The sequence below is a fragment of the Taudactylus pleione genome, unplaced genomic scaffold (assembly GCF_031769625.1).
Source record: "Taudactylus pleione unplaced genomic scaffold, aTauple2 ptg000007l, whole genome shotgun sequence".
Classification (NCBI taxonomy): domain Eukaryota; kingdom Metazoa; phylum Chordata; class Amphibia; order Anura; family Myobatrachidae; genus Taudactylus; species Taudactylus pleione.
The window spans coordinates 10,894,202-10,915,442 of record NW_028284410.1 but is presented as its reverse complement, the minus strand read 5'-3'; the positions used below and the strand labels follow the sequence as shown (position 1 = coordinate 10,915,442).

The window sequence follows — 21,241 nt, the reverse complement described above, 5'->3', positions numbered from 1 at the left end:
GACATGCAAAGCCTTCCGATATATATACCCCGCCTAATAAGCATAAGCTAAACCTATTGCCAGACATGGATCAACTTGCCAGACTAAAGGTATGGTTTCCCTGTTAAGAGAGCCGCTCCCTCGACTCCATCTCTGTCCACAGTTAAAGCCGGTTGATGTAACCTCAGGTGATGTAAATCGGCACCCATCTTGACCACAGGTCTGTGTTCCGAGCCTCTCTTTCATGCTCATCGTGTCACTTCCGGTCACCTGTTCCCGGACTTCCTGTGTTACTGACTGTGCATTAGAGATTCAATGGACTTAATTCAATAGGGAGTCAGCGTACTTCTTATTAGCGGTGGCCATTTTTGCAGAGATTTTTATCGGAAGACCCATTTAAAATACAAAATGAAACAAGAAATATAAAATTAATAACTTTTAAAAACAACATATAAAAGAATAAATCCTGTGCAAATATGCAGAAATGTAATAAAATCCTATGAGTAGCAGCTGTTTTAACAAGATATATCAAAAGAACACCATTTAATAAAACCATGTGGACAAAAATAATAATAACATATAGAATGATGAATCGAATAAAAACCTGTGCAGATATGCAAAAATATAATAAAATCTTATAAAAACCATTTAACCTCAAAATCCTTATTGAGTCCTATGGGTTTAAGAGTTTTAAAATTATGTATCATTTGCATTTCTTTTCTAGCTAGTTTTTGTGCTATATCACTCCCTCTTATATCCGCTTTCACTTTCTTAAGCCCATAAAAATTCTTTATGTGGCTTGTATCACAATTATGCATTTCCCTAAAGTGATTAGAAAGGGCATGGGTCTCAATGCCCTTCCGTATATTCCGCAGATGTTCCCCAATTCTGGTTTTTAAAGGTCTACTTGTACGACCTATATAGAATTTGTTACATGTACATTCTATGCAGTAGATAACATTAAAAGAATGACAGCTCAGGAAATCCTTAATCTTGTGTTCCTTATTATTAATTATCACCTCAGTTTTTTTATTACCAAATGTATTTTTAATATTCTTACAACCAATACAAGTCCCACATCTAAAAAAACCTTCTGAAATAACATTGGTATGTCTTGGTGATGTGGGATGTAAACTCCTAACCAATTTAGACTTTAAATTTGGGGCCCTCCTGAAGATGCATATTGGATTATCCGGAAGTTCTTCTTCGATTATAGGGTCCTTTTTTAATATTGGCCAGTGTTTTCTCATTATTTTTCTTACTTGTTGATATTGGGAAGAATAGTTGGTTATGAAAGACCACTTAATTCTTTCATCATTCCTTTTCTCTTTTTCAATCTTTTTCATACATGTTTCTCTTTCTAGATTTGTTACTATTTCAAGTGAGGCATTGATTTTTTACTCATTATAACCACAGGCCTTAAAACACTTTTTCATCTCTGTGGCTTGTGATAAAAATGTACTTTGATCAGAACAATTCTTTTTTAACCTTTTAAACTGTCCCATTGGTATAGTGTCTAACCAATTCTCATGGTGACAACTATTTCTATTTATATAATTTCTTGAATCAGTAGGTTTGATAAATTTCCTTGTTTTCAATTGTTCACCATCAATAAAAATAGTAAGATCTAAAAATCTAAAATGGTTCGATCACCCTTCCATATAAAAAATACATCATCTATATATCTATGCCAGGACACCAGGTTCGCCCGGAACGGGTTCTCATTCCATATATAGTCCCGTTCCCATGCCCCCATGAAAATGTTGGCATAGCTTGGGGCGAACCTGGTGCCCATGGCTGTGCCTCTCTTCTGTATATAAAATTCATCCTTAAATATAAAAAAATTATTAAAAAGGATAAAACCTATACTTTCAATAAGAAATTCCTGTAAAACTGTATTCATCGATGAATTCGCTAAAACACTTTTTACTGCCTCCATACCTTGATAATGGTCAATAATAGTGTAAAGCGAATTCACATCGGCAGTTACTAGAAAATAATCTTCCTCCCATTTTATAGTTTTTAATATCTCTAACACATCCCCCGTATCTTTCAAATGGGAAATGTTTAAAGAGACATAAGGCTGTAGATTGAAATCTATGTATTGAGACAGATTGGAGGTTAATGACTCCACACCTGAAATAATGGGTCTCCCTGGTGGTCTTTCTTTACACTTATGTATTTTTGGTAAAATATATAAGGTTGGAATGATGGGATGTTCAACCCACAGAAATTTGAACTCCGCCTCTGTTAAAATATTTTTTAATTTATATTTCTCCAGAAGTTCTTTCAACAATGCCATAGTTCTTTTTGTTGGATCGGCCCGTAATTTTTTGTATGTGTTGTTATCTTCTAATTTACGATAAATTTAAATTTCATAATCTTTTCTGTTAAGTAGGACAACCCCCCCCCTTATCGGTGGGTTTAATAACTAAATTTTTATCTTCCACCAAGGTTTTCAAAACTTCCCTTTCTTTTCTAGTGATATTTTGTTTGAACTTTTTTGAATCTAATTTCTCTAAATCCACTCTCACAAGGCCACTAAAAGTTTCAATGAAACAGCCCTTCAAATGAGAGGGAAAAAAGGTTGATTTCAGTTTAAAGGGAGTCAAAGCCTGAACTTCCTCATTAGTTTTTCTTTCTTTTTGTAATTTGAAAAACTTTTTTAAGGTAAGTTTTCTCAGAAATTTCTCGACATCAATAAAAATTTCAAACTGGTTGATTCGAGTTGAAGGTGCGAATTTTAACCCTTTTTCCAATACTGACCTTTCCTCTTCCAACAGAACATGAGTACTTAAATTAAAGATTTTAGTTTTCTCAAGTTCTTCTGCTTTTTCACAAGGAATTCCTTCTTTTTCTGACTGTCGTACAAGTAGACCTTTAAAAACCAGAATTGGGGAACATCTGCGGAATATACGGAAGGGCATTGAGACCCATGCCCTTTCTAATCACTTTAGGGAAATGCTTAATTGTGATACAAGCCACATAAAGAATTTTTATAGGCTTAAGAAAGTGAAAGCGGATATAAGAGGGAGTGATATAGCACAAAAACTAGCTAGAAAAGAAATGCAAATGATACATAAATTTAAAACTCTTAAACCCATAGGACTCAATAAGGATTTTGAGGTTAAATGGTTTTTATAAGATTTTATTATATTTTTGCATATCTGCACAGGTTTTTATTCGATTCATCATTCTATATGTTATTATTATTTTTGTCCACATGGTTTTATTAAATGGTGTCCTTTTGATATATCTTGTTAAAACAGCTGCTACTCATAGGATTTTATTACATTTCTGCATATTTGCACAGGATTTATTCTTTTATATGTTGTTTTTAAAAGTTATTAATTTTATATTTCTTGTTTCATTTTGTATTTTAAATGGGTCTTCTGATAAAAATCTCTGCAAAAATGGCTGCCACTAATAAGAAGGATGCTGACTCCCTATTGAATTAAGTCCATTGAATCTCTAATGCACAGTCAGTAACACAGGAAGTCCGGGAACAGGTGACCGGAAGTGACACGATGAGCATGAAAGAGAGGCTCGGAACACAGACCTGTGGTCAAGATGGGTGCCGATTTACATCACCTGAGGTTACATCAACCAGCTTTAACTGTGGACAGAGATGGAGTGGAGGGAGCAGCTCTCTTAACAGGGAAACCATACCTTTAGTCTGGCAAGTTGATCCATGTCTGGCAATAGGTTTAGCTTATGCTTATTAGGCGGGGTATATATATCGGAAGGCTTTGCATGTCTCCTCATACCTTGAAAAAGATACAATAGTATCGAAACGCGTTGGTGGAGGAGCTGAGTGAGGACTTTTTTGGACACTTCCCAGTTGGTCCGTCTAACAACTACCAGGGACGCCTGAGATTTCGGACTTATGCTTTGTTGTCTACTGATTGGGTAGACCAATTCATCTGTATTACACTATTTTTGGAATTATTTCTCTCTTTACATATACAACGTTGGAGATTGTGTTTATTAAAAGAAAGGAAAACCATTTATTCGGAAGAGAACTACAAGTTTTAATACATGCTGTTCTGTCTACTTTTTATAGTAGACCATCCCTAATGGTACGAGTCTGAAAAAAGAAGGGGGTCATTGTGATATAAAAGAGATCTTAAATGTATTGCACTATGAAATTTCTTCTGTTTTTTTTTTTTTTTTGAGGTCTAGTTTATCTTTAAGCACCTGAGGATTATTGTTGGTAATATTTTTTCAATATATTTCTGGTGGAGTGTGAGTGACACTTTTTTACCTTCAACCACGGGTTGCTTTAGGGCGCACGGAATATTTTCCACTATCTTCTGATCAACTTCCCCTATACACCTGACTGCTGCTCTTCCCCAATCCCTACTGCTTTGTGGTCTCCCAACTGTGCTAGTCTGTGTTTCCTCATCCACACCAATCTGTCTTTCCCCAGCTGCACCACCCTGCATCCATGCCACTCTGTTTCCTTCTGCACAACTGCCTTCCCCCCAGCCATGCTGCTCAGTCTTCCTCTCAACTGTGGCACTCTTTCTTCCTCCATCTGCACCACTCTGTCTCCACCTGCACCACTCTGTCTTCCTCCCCATCCACACCCATCTGTCTTTCCCAATCCCTACTGTTGTGTTCTCCAATTTCTGCTAGTCTGTTTTCCCTCATCCGCACCAATCTGTCTTTACCCATCTGCCTTCCCATGTTCATTCCACTCTGTACCCCCATCAACATTGTTCTGTTCATCCAAACCGTGCCACTCTGTTCCCCCCCCATCCGCACCACTGTTTTCCACCCATCTGCATCACTTTGTTCTCCCCCCCTATCCGCACCACTGTTTTCCACCCATCTCCATCACTTTGGTCCCCCCCTGTACTGCTTAATCTTCCACCCTCTACACGCCTATCTGTCTCACCCATCCATGCCACTCTGTCTCCTCCCCCATCCACACCACTCCCATCTGTGCAGCTCTATGTTCTGCTCAGACCTCAGTTGCATAGACTGCATGTGTGTATTCCAATGAGCAATTCTGTGAATTAGCAGCTCCACCATTTTGTGATTATGGCATACCATATCTGTATTGTGCAAAGAACACATCCATTTAGGTGTCAGCCTTAATGATCAGAATTTCTTTGCTTTTTTAAGTTTGAATGGCAAAAATTCAATCGGTTTTGTGAAATTTTAGATGATGTCTAAGAAGCCTTAATGGGACATGTGAAACCGTAAGGTTTTTTGTCTATGGAATGTCATTGCTTTTTTATAATTTATTAACCTTCAGGGATGGGAGCAGCAAATTGGTCCACCTGCAGGGGAGAAGGGACACAAAATGGTACACTAATGCTGGTGGTGGAGGAGACAGCACACCGGAAGTGTTCCGGGGGTGCAGAGATAGGGATGGCTGAGGGGGCAGGCTGCAGGCATGTGGGGCAGTTGCAGCTGTGGGGCAGTGCACAGGGCCAGCAGCAGGGGTGCAGACCAGGGGCAGCACCACGTCAGTGCACAGGTTCAGCAGTGGGGGACATAAAAGCTCACTAATGCTGATAGTCCCTGCCCTGAACTGCTTTATAAGACCCCTACACATGGAACGATGTGCTAACAATTCAATATCGTGAATGATTTCCCTTGAACACTCCTCCACACTCCAGGACACAATATGGTACTTAAGCAGCACATTTTGACTTATGAACTATTGTGCAAGATCTAAAGATAGCTTACTATATACACAGATCAGTGCGATCCATGATGCAGGCATCTGTATAAAATAAATGATTCAGAGATGCATGCACAGATCAGAGCAATCCGTGTGGCTTGCATCTGAAAAAAAATCAATAAGACACAGATGCATGGACAGATCAGTGATATCTGTCCATGCATCTATGTTTAAAAAAGGAATAAAAGTATATTTAAAAAAAGAAAATGTGTGCCCCCTTAAAAAAAAGAAACAACCAGCTCCGGGCTCTGGAGACCCAGTACTGGTTGTGCTACATACAGGGGACAAATGACATAGAGGTCCCCCCTATGAGGCACAACAAGCACCAGGCTTTTCAGAACCAGTCCTGGTTGCCAATATACAGGCGACAAGCGACATAGGGGTCTCCTGTACTAAGCGCAACCAGCACTGGGCTCTGAGCCGGTCCTGATTCTGGAAATACAGGGGAAATAAATGTGTAGGGTCTCCCTGTATTAAACAGAACCAGCACCTGACTTTTTCTAGCGGGGGGCTAATGCCACAGCCAGGGAAGCCTTTTCACTGGGTCCCCTAGCTGAAGCATCACCACTGACTGCTAGTCAGCCCAGGCCAGGGATCCTTGTGGAGTTGGGGACCCCCCATAAAGGGATTCCCCTCTCCAGGGCAACCCAGGCCTGGACTGTCAGCACGGTCCTATCCCTGGCACCCCTGGCCTGTGGGTGCCGGGTTGATAGTGTACTGTGGTGCATTAAAATATTGTCTTTTGCAGTTGGACTGCAGGTCCCAGCAAGCCTCCCTTGCATGCAGGTACTTGGTGAATCAAAAGTACCAGCAAGTGGGTGATTAAGGGCCTGCTGGTGCCTATAGTACCCCTGTAAAATAAATATTAAAATAAAACAAGAACACTGATTGTTTTAATATTTTATTTTCCTGCACCTTCACCTGGGGCGTGGCAGACTTTAAGCTCTTTTTCTTGGCTGCTGCCTCCCCCAGGACTTCCACAGCATCTTCACCTGGAGGACGCCACCTATCCAGAACTTCCATGGTGTCTTCTTTCTCTCACAGCTCTTCTCTGCTGCTGCCCGGCCGACAGACTGCTGTGCCATGTCCTCACGCTAGCTTATATCAGCCAGCCAAGGGGGTGGGCCAATGACATTGTGAGCCATGATTGGCTTATGGCTGCCAGCTTTAAATTTAAAAAATGGTGCTGAGACACCATTTTTGAAATGGGCACAAAAGTAACCTCAAGTTACTTTTGCTGTTCTCACCATTGAAGTCAATGGTGAGAACCGCTCATTGGCTGAGGTGCGGAAGGCTCGCCTCTCTCAGCCAATGAGCGCTAGTCATCATTTGGGTAGTACTGTCCTTAGAGGAGAGTCCTAAAGTCCACTGGTCTGCGTACTTTGTGTTTTTTTTTTTGCCAAGCTCAGGGATGCCTACATGGAACAAAGAGGACCTAATACACCTATAGGAGGAGAGTTTGGAATTTTTATTACAGGTATGCTATGGATTATCTTCTTGGACAAGTGGATGTGATTGGCTTCAGTGATACATAGGTGAGTATGAGAGATAGTGTGTGCATGTATGTGTTTATTAAAATTTTACTTTCAACAGTGTGTGTGTCTTGTGTTTATTTTAATATTTATTTTGCTATGGAACTACAGGTACCAGTGGGCCAATAATGCCCCACATGCTGGTACTTGTGGTTCTCCAAGTAGAAGGCTTGCTGGTTTCCACAGCAAAATAAAATATTTTAACTATCAACAAATGCACAACACTATTCACAATCAACCCGGTGCCCACTGGCCAGGGGTGCCAGGGATAGCCCTGGGCTATTGGGCTGGGCCTGGGGTGCCCTGGAGAGGGAGACCCCTTTATTGGGCTGTCCCCAGCTCCCCAGGGATCCCCAGCCCTGGCTGACTAGCGCTGGGGGACTTGGTGAAAGGGCTCCTCTGGCTGTGGCATTAGCCCCCCCGCTAGGAAAAGTATAGTGCTGGTTTTGGATAATACAGGGTAACCCAATACATTTTTTTCCCCTGTATTTCTAGAACCAGGACCAGCTTAGAGCCTAGTGCTGGTTACACTAAATTCTTTGGATCCTTATGTCATTTGTCCCACAAATTTTGGCAATTAGGACTGGTTCTGAATAGCCCAGTGCTGGTTGTACTTAATACATCATTTGTCCCCTGTATTTAGCACCACCAGGACTCTGTCTGCAAAGCCCAGAGCTGGTTGTTCATTTTGGCGGGTGGGCACGCCGTTTTTTTTTTCCATTTTATACTTTCATTTTTTTAAACACAGCAGCACAGACGGGTCTCATCCCATCCATGCATCTGTGTTAATTTAAATCACACACAGATGCAGGCATCATGGATCTCCCAGATCCGTGCATGCTGCATCTGTCTGCCACTGCTGCCTGGTTCTGCAGCCTTCACTGTCACCCGCAACCACCCAAGGTCCTGGCTGCAGCTAACGGCCTCTTCTTTCCCCCAGGTCCCACCGCCGCTACCACCCACACTGGCCAGCCACCTTGGTGCACCCAAGTGAAGCCACAGTGAGTACACCTGCTGAATGTACTTACTGAGGCTGCATAACAAGTAGAAGTTTCCTATCTCTATAATGGCGCAATTGTGAGGTAATAGTTTAAAAACTGTAACTTTCTCAATTACCTAAACCCCAAAAGCTCCTACCCTAGAACAATAGCTACCTAATAAAACAAAACCCAAGTATAAATTCACCCTGCACCCTGACTTATGCCTTCCCAAAAATCCCTCATAGAGAACAGCAGAAAAGTGGTACTAATTGAGAGTCAGAAAAAACTGACGGTTGGAAATTTAGATTACTCCCAAATCCTCATCATTTATTTTTTTACCCTGAAATTTGTCTTTCAGCACTGAGAGACAGTTCTACCCGTCCATGCCAAATTTCACCCTGGTACCTCTAAAAACTTTCGAGGTGAAGCCCCTTAAACACCATACCCCCCTCTAGAATTTTCTATGTTGCACAGGAAAATAAATCGCAATTTTTCTAATATCAAAAAAGACATTAAGAGAAATAATATTTTTATTTTAATCACTTTTTCTAGTTTATTCATACACCATTCTTTCTATATTTGAACCCAATATTTTGCGTTGCTTTATACATTGTTTAGATATTTTAAATAAAGGAATAAAAGTAAATTTTTAAATATAGTGCACCAGGTACAGATTTCTTTGCTTCTCTTTTTTCTACACAAAGTGACAAACCAAACAATAGTGATTTAAATACTCACATACCAGAACCCTCCCTCACAAGCTGGCTGCGTGTCCCCGGTGTCCGTGCTCCCACTTCCGATCTCGAATGAGCCATTGCACCGGAAGTGACACACAGCCGGGACCACAGCCAATTGAAAACAGCATGCACAGACTACGTACCGGTTCCCATATAAACCATTATATTGGGTCACAGACTGGGTACTAATACAAACCTTATACCAATCTAACATATATATACATAGAACAATAATAAATTGCATAGTTTTCTAGAATACATATACAAATAGATATAAAACCTTGCATATGATAAATAGTGATAAAATAAATGACGATCCACCCAAATTCTAGGTGCTCGCATATTAAACACGTAAAAACATATATAGTGAATATATATCATAGATAAAAAATACTGAATCAACACCGTATTTTAAAAGCAACCTTAAGCATATAACAGGTCCTTGAAAACCATGTGTATAACATGTACCAATAATGGGACATCATTATAAAGTCAATCACCTTAAAAACACCACTACCTAGTTGACTAACCATATACTGTACTTTCCTTTAATCTTAATATAAGGCAAAGGTCTTGTGTATACTGAAACATAGCTCAACAAAACTGCAGAGTGCGCCCCCCATGCACCTCCTGCACATATAAAGTGTATATACTGGACCCTAATTCATATTCAGATTATAAATAGCAATATAAGTTATTGAAAAAGTATTGAACTCAGCTATTGAAATTTATTTAATACTTTGTACAAAAGCCTTTGTTGGTAATGACAACTTTAAGACGTCTCCTTTATGGAGAAACTAGTCGCATGCATTGCTCAGGTCTGATTTTGGCCCATTCTTCCAACCAAACAGTCTTCAAATCTTCAAGGTTTCGTGGGCCTCTTCTATGAAATCTGATCATAACATAACATAAATTAATTTCATGTATGTGCACAAACTTTGTTTGAGCCACAAAATTATTGAAAATATTGTATAAAATTACCTGCAGGCTGTGTGTATAAGGTGTATATAACACATAAATGCATTCTGTGTTTAGATTTGGGTCCCAGTCCCAAAATATTTCATTATGGTATGCAATTATTCCAAAATACACAATATTCCGATATCCAAAATATCCCTGGTCCCAAGCATTTTGGATATGGGAGACTCGACCTGTAGTAAAAATTAATTAACATTTATTATAGAAAAACCACATCTCAAAACACCTAAACATGTGTCACATAAAAATACCATTAAGTGCAATAAAAATTGCAGATGGACCCAAATAACTAAATAGAGGTAGATATGTCCTCAATAACTTGCATAGATGGTATCTCTTTCATGTCCATAAATCCCAAATATGCAGCATGATATTACCAGTTCCAGAATCACAGAGTTCATGCAGTCCTTTAGCAGCCGTTGCTTGCAAATAATCAGGCTGATGTAGATCCCCCGGATATTCCTTGTAGCCGCCAATGGTATAGGGCATATGAATCAAATCCACAGGAGAAGAAACCAGATAAAATAGAAACTAAATAATGGGTCCAAGTGCAGTGTATAGCGTCAATTCGTTTCACTAGGTATAATTATGTCCAGCTTCCTCAGGAGCATGCAAGTATATGGTCTCAAATGGTCTATATATACCCAGTTGTTAATTATTTGATAAGTCACATGTGTGTCACATTAGGAATAAACATTAGAAAACCATCCATTAAAACTAAAAATCTTTACATTAAGGCAATCCTATTTAATTCTGCATCATTCATAATCATAAGAATCAATAATTTTAAACAGTATTACCTTATACAAGTAACTATATGAATCCCAATATCCAGGATCCGTTCACATGATCATTACCCTTCATGTGACCCAGAACTATCTCTCTTAGGATGAATGAACAGACTAGTTTGTTGTTTCTTGACGTAATCTCGTGACTGCATGTCACATGTCCCAAGCAGACCAATAGAGTCCAAGATTTCAATACCCAATCAGAACTTGGTACTTGTACTAGCCCCTAGCAAGTCATCCAGCTGAAACAGGCTTTTGTACTCCATATGCATGACTAGCATGGAACTCAAGCTACACACTCACGATACTCCCAAGACTCCCACAAGTCAGAACAATTCCATGCAATCATATTGTCTCTGCCTACCTCATAGAAAGATGGATTCTAGAAAGATCCATCCGAATGAATATATATGCAAATATGCGTAAATCCGTCAGATTTAGAATCAGCCCCATTATAACAGTATTCTGTTGCCTTTATTAGGATTCCCATAGGAGACCTGAAGCTCAAAAAATTGTTTTAATCAGCCCCTAACTCCACAATTTTATTTTAATTGGATTTTAGTGGACTATAAAAATGCAAATCATATGGTATATATGGAATTTCCCAAATGTCAGCCCAAGTACTGCTATATCATGAATAATAATTTTCAATGCCACCTCTATTTCCTCTCGATATTGCACTTTCACCATGTAATTTTGCGCAGGTGCCAGAAAAAAAGAGCATGCACAATCAAGCAAAGAACAAACACATTTCCACAGTAAAAAGCAATATGAAATTCTTTAAAAAAGCCAAAGCGCTGTCTAAGAGCAGCTTATAAAGGGGGCGTCAGCCCCTAATATTATAAAAGAATAATGAAAAAGGGGATACCAGAGCTAATTAGTACTTAAACTAAATAAATAGTAAAATGGACGGTTATTAGTAAAAATTAATTAACATTTATTATAGAAAAATTACATCTCAAAACACCTAAACATGTGTCACATAAAAAGACAAGTGCAATAAAAAATTGCAGATGGACCCAAATAACTAAATAGAGGTAGATATGTCCTCAATAACTTGCATCAGTAGTTAGTCTTTTATGACCATAAATCCCAAATATGCAGCATGATATTACCAGTTCCAAAATCACAGAGTTCATGCAGTCCTTTAGCAGCCGTTGCTTGCAAATAATCAGGCTGATGTAGATCCCCCGGATATTCCTTGTAGCCGCCAATGGTATAGGGCATATGAATCAGATCCACGGGAGAAGAAACCAGATAATTTAAAAAATAAATAATGGGTCCAAGTGCAGTGTATAGCGTCAAAGCGTTTCACTAGGTATAATTATGTCCAGCTTCCTCAGGAGCATGCAAGTATATGGTCTCAAATGGTCTATATATACCCATTTGTTAATTATTTGATAAGCCACATGTGTGTCACATTAGGAATAAACATTACCAAACCATCCATTTTAACTAAAATTTTTTACATTAAGACAATCCTACTTAATTCCGCATCATTCGTAATCATAAGAATCGATCATTTTAAACAGTATTACCTTATACAAGTAACTGTATGAATCCCAATATCCAGGATCCATTTGTTATGTTCTGGGTTGTTTGTGGACCCGGGGTGGTAGCAGGAGCGATCACAGAAGCGGGTTTGAATATAAAACTAGGTTTTTTAATATGTGCTTGAGTAGACATAAAATATGGCAGTAAATAAAAGTCCAGGTGTATATATAAACGTGCACTAGAGTTCTGTGGTGGGAGTAATGGGTTAATGTCCAAGTAGAAACATTTAGAACTGTCCAGGTGTGCAGGTAGTGAGACTGGAATAATCAACCAGGTATGCAGGTAGTGATGCAGGAAAATAATAAGCCAAGTATGCAGGTAGTGAACTAAGGCAAATGAGCAGGATGTCAGCAGGCTCAGGCACTCAAGTATGGGCAAGGGTGGTGGAGGAAGCGGGGTAGTCCAGCGGAAGCTAGGAGCTGACAGGCAGACTGGCAGACAGCGAATTTCACAGGAACAGGATAAGCACAGAGAACTCCCTCTCAGCTAGGCTGAGATACACGTTGCACTGGCAAAGGAGGAAAGCACTGAACCTTCCTAAATACCCCATGCCATGCTGTTACTGGCCGGAGGGAACATTTGACTCACCAGGATTGGCCAGCCGCATCACATGCCAAAAGGCAAAATGGCGGCGCCAAGCCAAACGGAATGGAGACGCCGCCAGTCCTTACCAGTGCAGAGTGACAACAGGCCAGCACAACAAGGCGTGCAGCCAAAGCCCCCCGCCAGACACCAGCTCCACCACCAGACAGCCCGCGCCACAACGACCTCACAGGTAACACCCGCCTAGCGCCATGCTGAAGTACCCTGGCCGTGACAGTACCCCCCCTATTGGGGTGGCCTCAGGACACTCACCAGGCTTCTCTGGATGGGCAGAATGAAATCTCCTGATGAGTGTGGGAGCATGGACATCACAAGCATCGGTCCAGCAACGTTCCTCTGGACCGTAACCTTTCCAGTCTAGCAAATACTGTAGATGACCTCTACGTAAACGAGAGTCCAAGACCTGGGCGACCTCAAACTCAACTCCTCTCTCCATCTGGACTCGAGGAGAAGCAGGTAGAGCACTGTGGAACCTATTCAGAACTAGGGGCTTTAATAAGGAAACATGGAAGGAATTAGGGATTTTTAGGTATGGGGTAACTGTAGATGATAGGCCACTGGATTAATGACTTCTGTTATGGTGAAGGGACCAATGAAGCGTGGTGTAAATTTCATTGAAGGAACTCTCAGACGAAGATTCCGGGTGGACAACCAAACCTGGTTTCCAACTTGCATGTGTGGAACTATTCTACACTTCTTATCTTCCTGAGTCTTATAGCGAGAGGAAGCCTTCAGCAAATCAGACCGTACTTGAGTCCAGATGGCAGCAAAATTCCGCACCGTGTCCTCCACAGCTGGAACATCAAAAACAGGCAGGTTTCGGAATTCGGGAACATGAGGATGAAGACCATAAACAACCTGAAATGGCATTTGGTTAGTTGACGAGTGGTAGGAAGCATTATGTGCAAACTCTGCCAATGGCAGCAAGGCAGCCCAATTGTCCTGGGAAGATGTCATAAAGATTCTTAAGAAAGTCTCTAGATCTTGATTAACTCTCTCGTTGGAGCTGTTGCTTTGCGGATGGTAGGCCGTGGAAAAGTTTAACTTCACTTGAAGAACAGAACACAATGCCCTCCAGAATTTTGCAGTAAACTGCACACCACGGCCAGAGACAATTTCAGCATGAAGGCCATGAAGATGAAATATGTGTTGAATGAACAACTGTGCCAGGTCAGGAGCAGAAGGTAACTTCTTCAAAGGTATATAGTGGACCATCTTAGAGAATCGATCTATTACAACCCAGATAGTATTAAAGCCTAGAGAGACTGGCAGGTCTGTGATGAAATCCATGGAGAGATGCGTCCATGGACCTGATGGAGTAGGTAGTGGAAGCAATTCCCCAGCTTGAGCTTGTCATGATGATTTATGCTGGGCACAGGAGGAGCAGGAAAAGATGAACTCCATTATATCTGCCTTCATAGAAGGCCACTGATAGTGTCTTTTCAGGAACTCCAAGGTCTTCCGAGTGCCTGAGTGCCCTGCGAAGCGCGTGGAATGTGCCAAAGGGAGAAGCCGCTTCCTTAATTCCGGGGCCAGAAACTATTTTCCTGTAGGGGGCTGAACCTGTAATGCGGTGAAAACTCTTGATTCCAAGACAGGGGTATTGCTTTAATTTTCAGATTGATCATCACAGAGGAGAGACCTCGATAGGGCATCAGCCTTCTGATTAAATGCTCCAGACCGGAAGGTCAGGGTGAACTGAAACCTGGCAAAGAATATTGCCCAGCGGGCCAAACGAGGACTCACACATTGAAGGTTTTTGAGAAATAGGAGATTTCTATGGTCCGTAAATACAGTAAATGGAAACTTAGCACCTTCTAGCAAATATCTCCATTCCTTCAACGCCAACTTTACAGCTAGTAGTTCTTGTTCACCTATGGCATAGTTCCTTTCGGCAGGTGAGAATTTTTTAGAAAAGAACCCACAAGGATGGACTCGATTGTCCTCATAACGTTGAGACAGGACTGCTCCCACAGCTTCAGATGATGTGTCTACTTCCAAGAAAAAAGGCCTATCCAGATCTGGTTGTCGAAGAACAGGTGCTGAGATAAAGGCCTGTTTTAGAAGATGAAAAGCAGACTCTGCCTCAGGTGACCATTGGGCAGGATTAGCACCTTTGCGGGTCAAGGCTGTAATGGGAGCCAGCAATATAGAAAAACCCTTAATGAAGCATCTATAATAATTGGCAAAGCCCAACAATCTCTGGATGGCTTTCAGTGTCTGAGGTCGGGTCCAATCCAGAATTGCTTGTACCTTCTTGGGGTCCATTTCCAAACTGGAGCCAGAATTGACATAGCTGAGAAAAGGTACACTAGGCACTCCAAAGACACACTTCTCCAGTTTGCAGTAAAGGTGGTTCTCTCTCAAACGGGTCAAAACTTCTTTAACATTTTCATGATGTTTAGCTACAGAGGATGAAAAAATCAGTATATCGTCCAGTTAGACAACAACTGAAACATATAACAGATGCGGGAAAATCTCATTAACGAAACTCTGAAAGACAGCAGGGGCATTGCACAATCCAAAAGGCATTACTAAATATTCGAAATGTCCATCTCTGGTATTAAAAGCAGTCTTCCATTCATCGCCAGCTCAAATACGAATGAGATTGTAATCCCCTCTCAGATCTAATTTAGAAAAAATTACAGAGCCCTTGACCCTATCAAACAACTCAGTAATCAGGGGAAGAGGGTATCAATTCTTTAGAGACATGTCATTAAGGCCTCGATAATCAATACATGGTCTTAAACCACCGTCCTTCTTGCCAACAAAGTAAAAACCCAGCTCCGGCAGGTGAAGTAGAGGGGCGAATGAACCCCTTTGCCAGGTTGTCCTGGATGTACTCGGTCATGGCTTGAGTCTCAGCCAAGGACAAAAGATAGGTACGACCACGGGGTGGTATCTTATCAGGTATCAAATCAATTGGACAGTCCCATTCCCTATGAGGAGGTAAGATATTTGCTTGCTGCTCAGAGAACACGTCGGTGAACATCTGATATTCCTTGTGAATGGCAGAAGAAACTAATGGAACTGTCTTTCTTACAGGTCGAATTTTTGGAAGACAGGATTTCTGACAGTCCATACCCCATTACAGAATCTGCATAGAACTCCAATCTATCCTGGGATTATGTTGACGCAACCAGGGTAGACCAAGAACAATTTCTTGAGAGGCCTCTGATATCACCAGGAATTTTAAGGACTCAGAATGAAGTGCCCCAATTCGGACCAATACTGGTTGAGTCTCCTTGGTGACTATCCCGTTAGTTAGAGGGCGTCCGTCTATAGAGGTCAGAGAGATGGCATGGTTGAGAGACAAACAAGGAATCTGAAATTTATCTATGAAACTAGACGCTATGAAATTTCCTGCTGCTCCCGAGTCAAGTAGAGCAATAGCAAAGACAGGCTTTTTTTAAGATCCAGAGCTAGGGTAATCGTGAAATCTTTCATTTTTGGAGACGGGTTCATAACTCCTAACTTGATGTCTCCAGGGTCAGTTTGGATTTGGCATTTCCTGGTTTACGAGGGCAGGAGATCAGCAGGTGACTGGACTCTCTGCAGTACAGACAGAGGTTCTTTTGCATTCTTCTCTGACATTCTTCTTTGGAGAGGTGTGTATGATTCTCCTGCATAGGCTCCTCTTCAGTAGGAGAAGGAATGGGATGGGTAGAAGTGGACGGGGCAAATTACCTTTGCCGGTCAGTTCTGTGTTTTTCAGCCTGACATTCCCTGAAGCGTAGGTCAACTTTAATACACAACAAAATCATGTCGTTCAGATTAGTAGGAAGCTCTCGAGTGACTAGATCATCCTTTAGTCGGTCTGACAACCCATGCCAAAAGGCCGAGGTGAGGGCTTCCTCATTCCATTTTGAGCTCTGATGCTAAAATTTTAAATTGCACAGCTTATTGACTGACAGGACGGACCTCTTGTCTCAGTGTCATGTTTGATGATGCTGATACAGTACGCCCAGGTTCATCGAAAATCCTCCTGAAGGATGACACAAAGCCTGCATAATTATCCAGCAGCGGATCTGAGCGCTCCCAGAGTGGGGAAGCCCATTCCAAGGCCTGGCCGGATAACAGAGAGACTATATAAGCCACTTTAGTTCTTGCAGTTACAAAGTTGTCAGGCTGCAGGGTAAAATGCATGTCACACTGATTTAGGAATCCTCGGCAGAGTTTAAGGTTGCCATCAAATTTACTTGGTAAAGGAAGATGTAAGCGGGGAGATGATCTGCTTCCTGTATTCCCAGACTCTGATGCAGATGTAGTTGCTGGTACTCCAGTGGTAGAAAAGGAAGTTTGCAAACTATCCTGTCACTTAGACATTTCTTGCAGGAATTGAGCCATCTTATGCTGCATGTTTTCCAGATTTTTTTAAACGACCAGAAATGCACTGGAACAAATCCACTCCTGATTCCTGATCCGTGGCCGGCTCCATGGGGCCAGTGCAAACTGTTATGTTCTGGGTTGTTTGTGGACCCGGGGTGGTAGCAGGAGCAATCACAGAAGCGGGTTTGAATATAAAATTAGGTTTTTTAATACGTGCTTGAGTAGACATAAAATATGGCAGTAAATAAAAGTCCAGGAATATATAAACGTGCACTAGAGTTCTGTGGTGGGAGTAATAGGTTAATGTCCAAGTAGAAATAATTAGAACTGTCCAGGTGTGCAGGTAGTGAGACTGGAATAATCAACCAGGTATGCTGGTAGTGATGCAGGAAAATAATAAGCCAGGTATGCAGGTAGTGAACTAAGGCAAATGAGCAGGATGTCAGCAGGCTCAGGCACTCAGGTATGGGCAAGGATGGTAGAGGAAGCGGGGTAGTCCAGCAAAAGCTAGGAGCTGACAGGCAGACTGGCAGACAGCGAATTTCACAGGAACAGGATAAGCACAGAGAACTCCCTCTCAGCTAGGCTGAGATACACGTTGCACTGGCAAGAAGGAAGGCACTGAACCTTCCTAAATACCCCATGCCGTGCTGTTACTGGCCGGAGGGAACATGTGATTCACCAGGATTGGCCAGCCGCATCACATGGCCAGAAGGCAAAATGGCGGCGCCCATGCCAAACTGAACGGAGACGCCGCCAGTCCTTACCAGCACAGAGTGACAACAGGCCCGCACAACAACGCGCGTAGCCAAAGCCCCCCGCCAGACACCAGCTCCACCACCAGGCAGCCCGCACCACAATGACCTCACAGGTAACATCCGCCTAGCACCATGCTGAAATACCCTGGCCGTGACACCGTTCACATGATCATTCCCATTCATGTGACCCAGAACTACCCTCTCTCTCTTAGGATGAATGAACAGACTAGTTTGTTGTTTCTTGATGGAATCACGTGACTGCTTGTCACATATCCAAAGCAGACCAATAGAGTCTGAGATTTCAATATTCAATCGGGAGCCATGGAATACAATGTCCTCGGAGAATATCACATCGGTTCCTATTGGTATGTGATCGTTGTCAAGGGAAACATGAATAAACAAAAACACAATGCAAACAATGGAGACCGGTCAAGTTATTCTAAATGGAAGTTTATAGTGTATATAAACTAAAACTGAAACAATGGTATATGTATTCAAAATCTACTACTCCATGGTGTTAAATATTTATTATTATTTACAACAATATAGAAAAGGGATAAACCTTTCTAATTAGTCACAGCATCATTACTCCCACTCAATAATCTATCTAGAGCATTCAATGACCAAAGTAAAATGGTAATAAGGGTAAAGGTCAATACCCCACAGTCATATCCATAAAAGAAAAAAACATTATATAAGGATAGTCAGTATCAATTTTTCCTATAACCACAATATAGTGTTAAATGGTGGAAATTCTCTCCCAATCACATTCAAAATTAACACACTGTAGTCATATATGTATAGAAGCCTAGCTATATCTATGTTAATTACTCAAGATATAATGATCCCATTTATGTCTGACAAACTACATTAATACAGTAATGAGATATAACGTGGTCTAATGTTGAATAACTGTGTTCAATTCTATTGTTTTATTTAAACCATCTGGGTGAAGGGAGTTGAATTTTATCATCCAAAATACCTCTCTGCAACATAACCTGTTTAAACCTATTGCCTCCACATTCCATATGGGGGAATTAGTTCCAGGCCTATAATCAATAGACTCACAAGGTTACTATCGTTATTATCCAAAAAATGTTGTGAAACGCTATGTAATCTATTCTGATTAATGGTATTCCTGTGATGCTCCATAAATCTAACCCATAGGGACCTCGTTGTTCTACCTACATAAAATAGGTTGCATTCGCAGCTTAATACACACACTACAAATTTTGAGTCACAATTTATGAATGTAGCTATCCTGTGTGTTTCGACCATGTATAGGAATATAAACCTAATTTGTTCTCCTTTTCATGTGTGAACACATGGTAGAACGGGATTTTCCACATCTAAAGAGGCCAGAAGGTTTCTCCATCAGTCAACCTGAGGCTCTTCGATCCTCATTTTTACTGATACTTTTCAGATGGCTGGGTGCCAAAATTGTTTTCAAATATTTATTTCTCCAAAAGGTAACTTGTGGTTTAATTGAAAGAATATTTTGTAACACATTATCTTGCCTCGATAGCCTATAGTTCCTAGTAATATCTATAATTTTACAGGAGCTATTATTGTATTTGCACACAGAAGCCATCTCTATCTTCTCCCCTTTCCTATTATTTTTATTATTAAGTCCCTGTTGTTTATCATGTTTTTGTTTTCAAGTAAGGTTTGTCTGTTCATAGAATACACTTCTTTGTATGTATCGTCTGATAAATTCTCTGGATGGCATCATTCTTCAAAGGCACTCAACATCTCCTTAGCCTCTAGAGAGAAAGTCTACAAATTGGTACAATTCCTTAGGATTTGCATCAGTTGCCCCTTGGGTATGTTTTGTTTCCAAGGGGCAGAGTGTGTGCTCCTATTGTGCAGGTATGCATTGGTTTTAACCGGTTTAACAAAGTTGGAGGTAGTAATGTCTTTTCCGTGTGTCCCAAGGGTCACACCCAGGAAGTCCACCTGACTCCTGCTATAAGTGAAGGTTAATTAAATACATTTGAATTGAGAAAATCAAGAAAAGAAGTGGCAGACTGAAGATCCCCATCCCAAATAATAAAAAGATCATCTATATAACGGCCATAGAAGACTGTGGGGTGTTAACCTTTCCCTTTCTTGCTATTTTACTGTGGTCATTGGATGCTCTAGATAGATTATTGAGTGGTAGTAATGATGCTGTGACTAATTAGAAAGGTTTATCCCTTTTCTATATTGTTGTAAATAATAATAAATATTTAACACCATGGAGTAGTAGATTTTGAATACATATACCATTGTTTTGGTTTTAGTTTATATACATTATAAACCCATTTAGACTAACACAACCTGATCTCTAGGGTCTTCATTGTTTACTTTGTGTTTTTGTTTAGTCATGTTTCTCTTGACAATGATCACATACCAATAGGAACCGATGTGATATTCTCCATGGACATCGTATTCTGTGGCTCCCATTTGGATATTGAAATCTCGGACTCTATTGGTCTGCTTGGGACATGTGACATGCAGTCACGTGATTCTGTCAAGAAACAACAAACTAGTCTGTTCATTCATCCTAAGAGAGATAGGGTAGTTCCGGATAATGAGATTGGGAATGATCTTGCGAACGGATCCTGGATATTGGGATTTATACAGTTACTTGTATAAGGTAATACTGTTTAAAATGATTGATTCTTATAATTTTGAATGATGTGGAATTAAGTAGGATTGCCTTAGTATAAACATTTTTAGTTTTAATGGACAATTTGGTAATGTTTATTCCTAATGTGATGCACATGTGGCTTATCAAATAATTAACAACTGGGTATATATAGACCATTTGAGACCATATACTTGCATGCTCCTGAGGAAGCTGGACACAATTATAGCCAACAAAATGCATTGACCTTATATACTGCACTTGGACCCATTATTTATTTTTCAACTTATATGATTTCTTCTCCTGTAGATTTGATTCATATGCACTATACCACTGGTGGCTGCAAGGAATATGCGGTGGATCTACATCAGCTTGATTATTTGCAAGCAACGGCTGCTAAATGACTACATGAACTCTGTGATATTAATAAATATTGCCCTAGTTGAACAAGTTATAAAATTCCATACTTCTAATAAATGAAAAACTTACAAGTTATACAGTATGCCATGTGTCTACTATTATTTTAAAGTATACATTATTTAGATTTTGCATTACCAATAATTTAGGATTACAATTACTTAATTAAAATATATCAAATATTGTGGATCTATTTAGCTAAACATGGAAAATAATTAATAATTATTAAATATTTAATTGAAGTGAACTGTGATGAAGGCTC

The 21,241-nt window shown here is 40.5% G+C and overlaps 1 protein-coding gene across 1 annotated transcript in view; it reads left to right on the top strand.

The window, feature by feature from the left end:
- LOC148542885 (uncharacterized) overlaps positions 1-20,966 on the top strand; it is a 110,426-nt gene extending 89,460 nt beyond the window's left edge. The window contains exons 8-9 of the mRNA XM_088460235.1: positions 20,297-20,436; positions 20,872-20,966. Of these exons, the coding sequence (XP_088316361.1) occupies positions 20,297-20,436; positions 20,872-20,966 (235 nt within the window). The remainder of the gene's footprint in view (positions 1-20,296; positions 20,437-20,871) is intronic.
- The last annotated feature ends 275 nt before the right edge of the window (positions 20,967-21,241 follow it).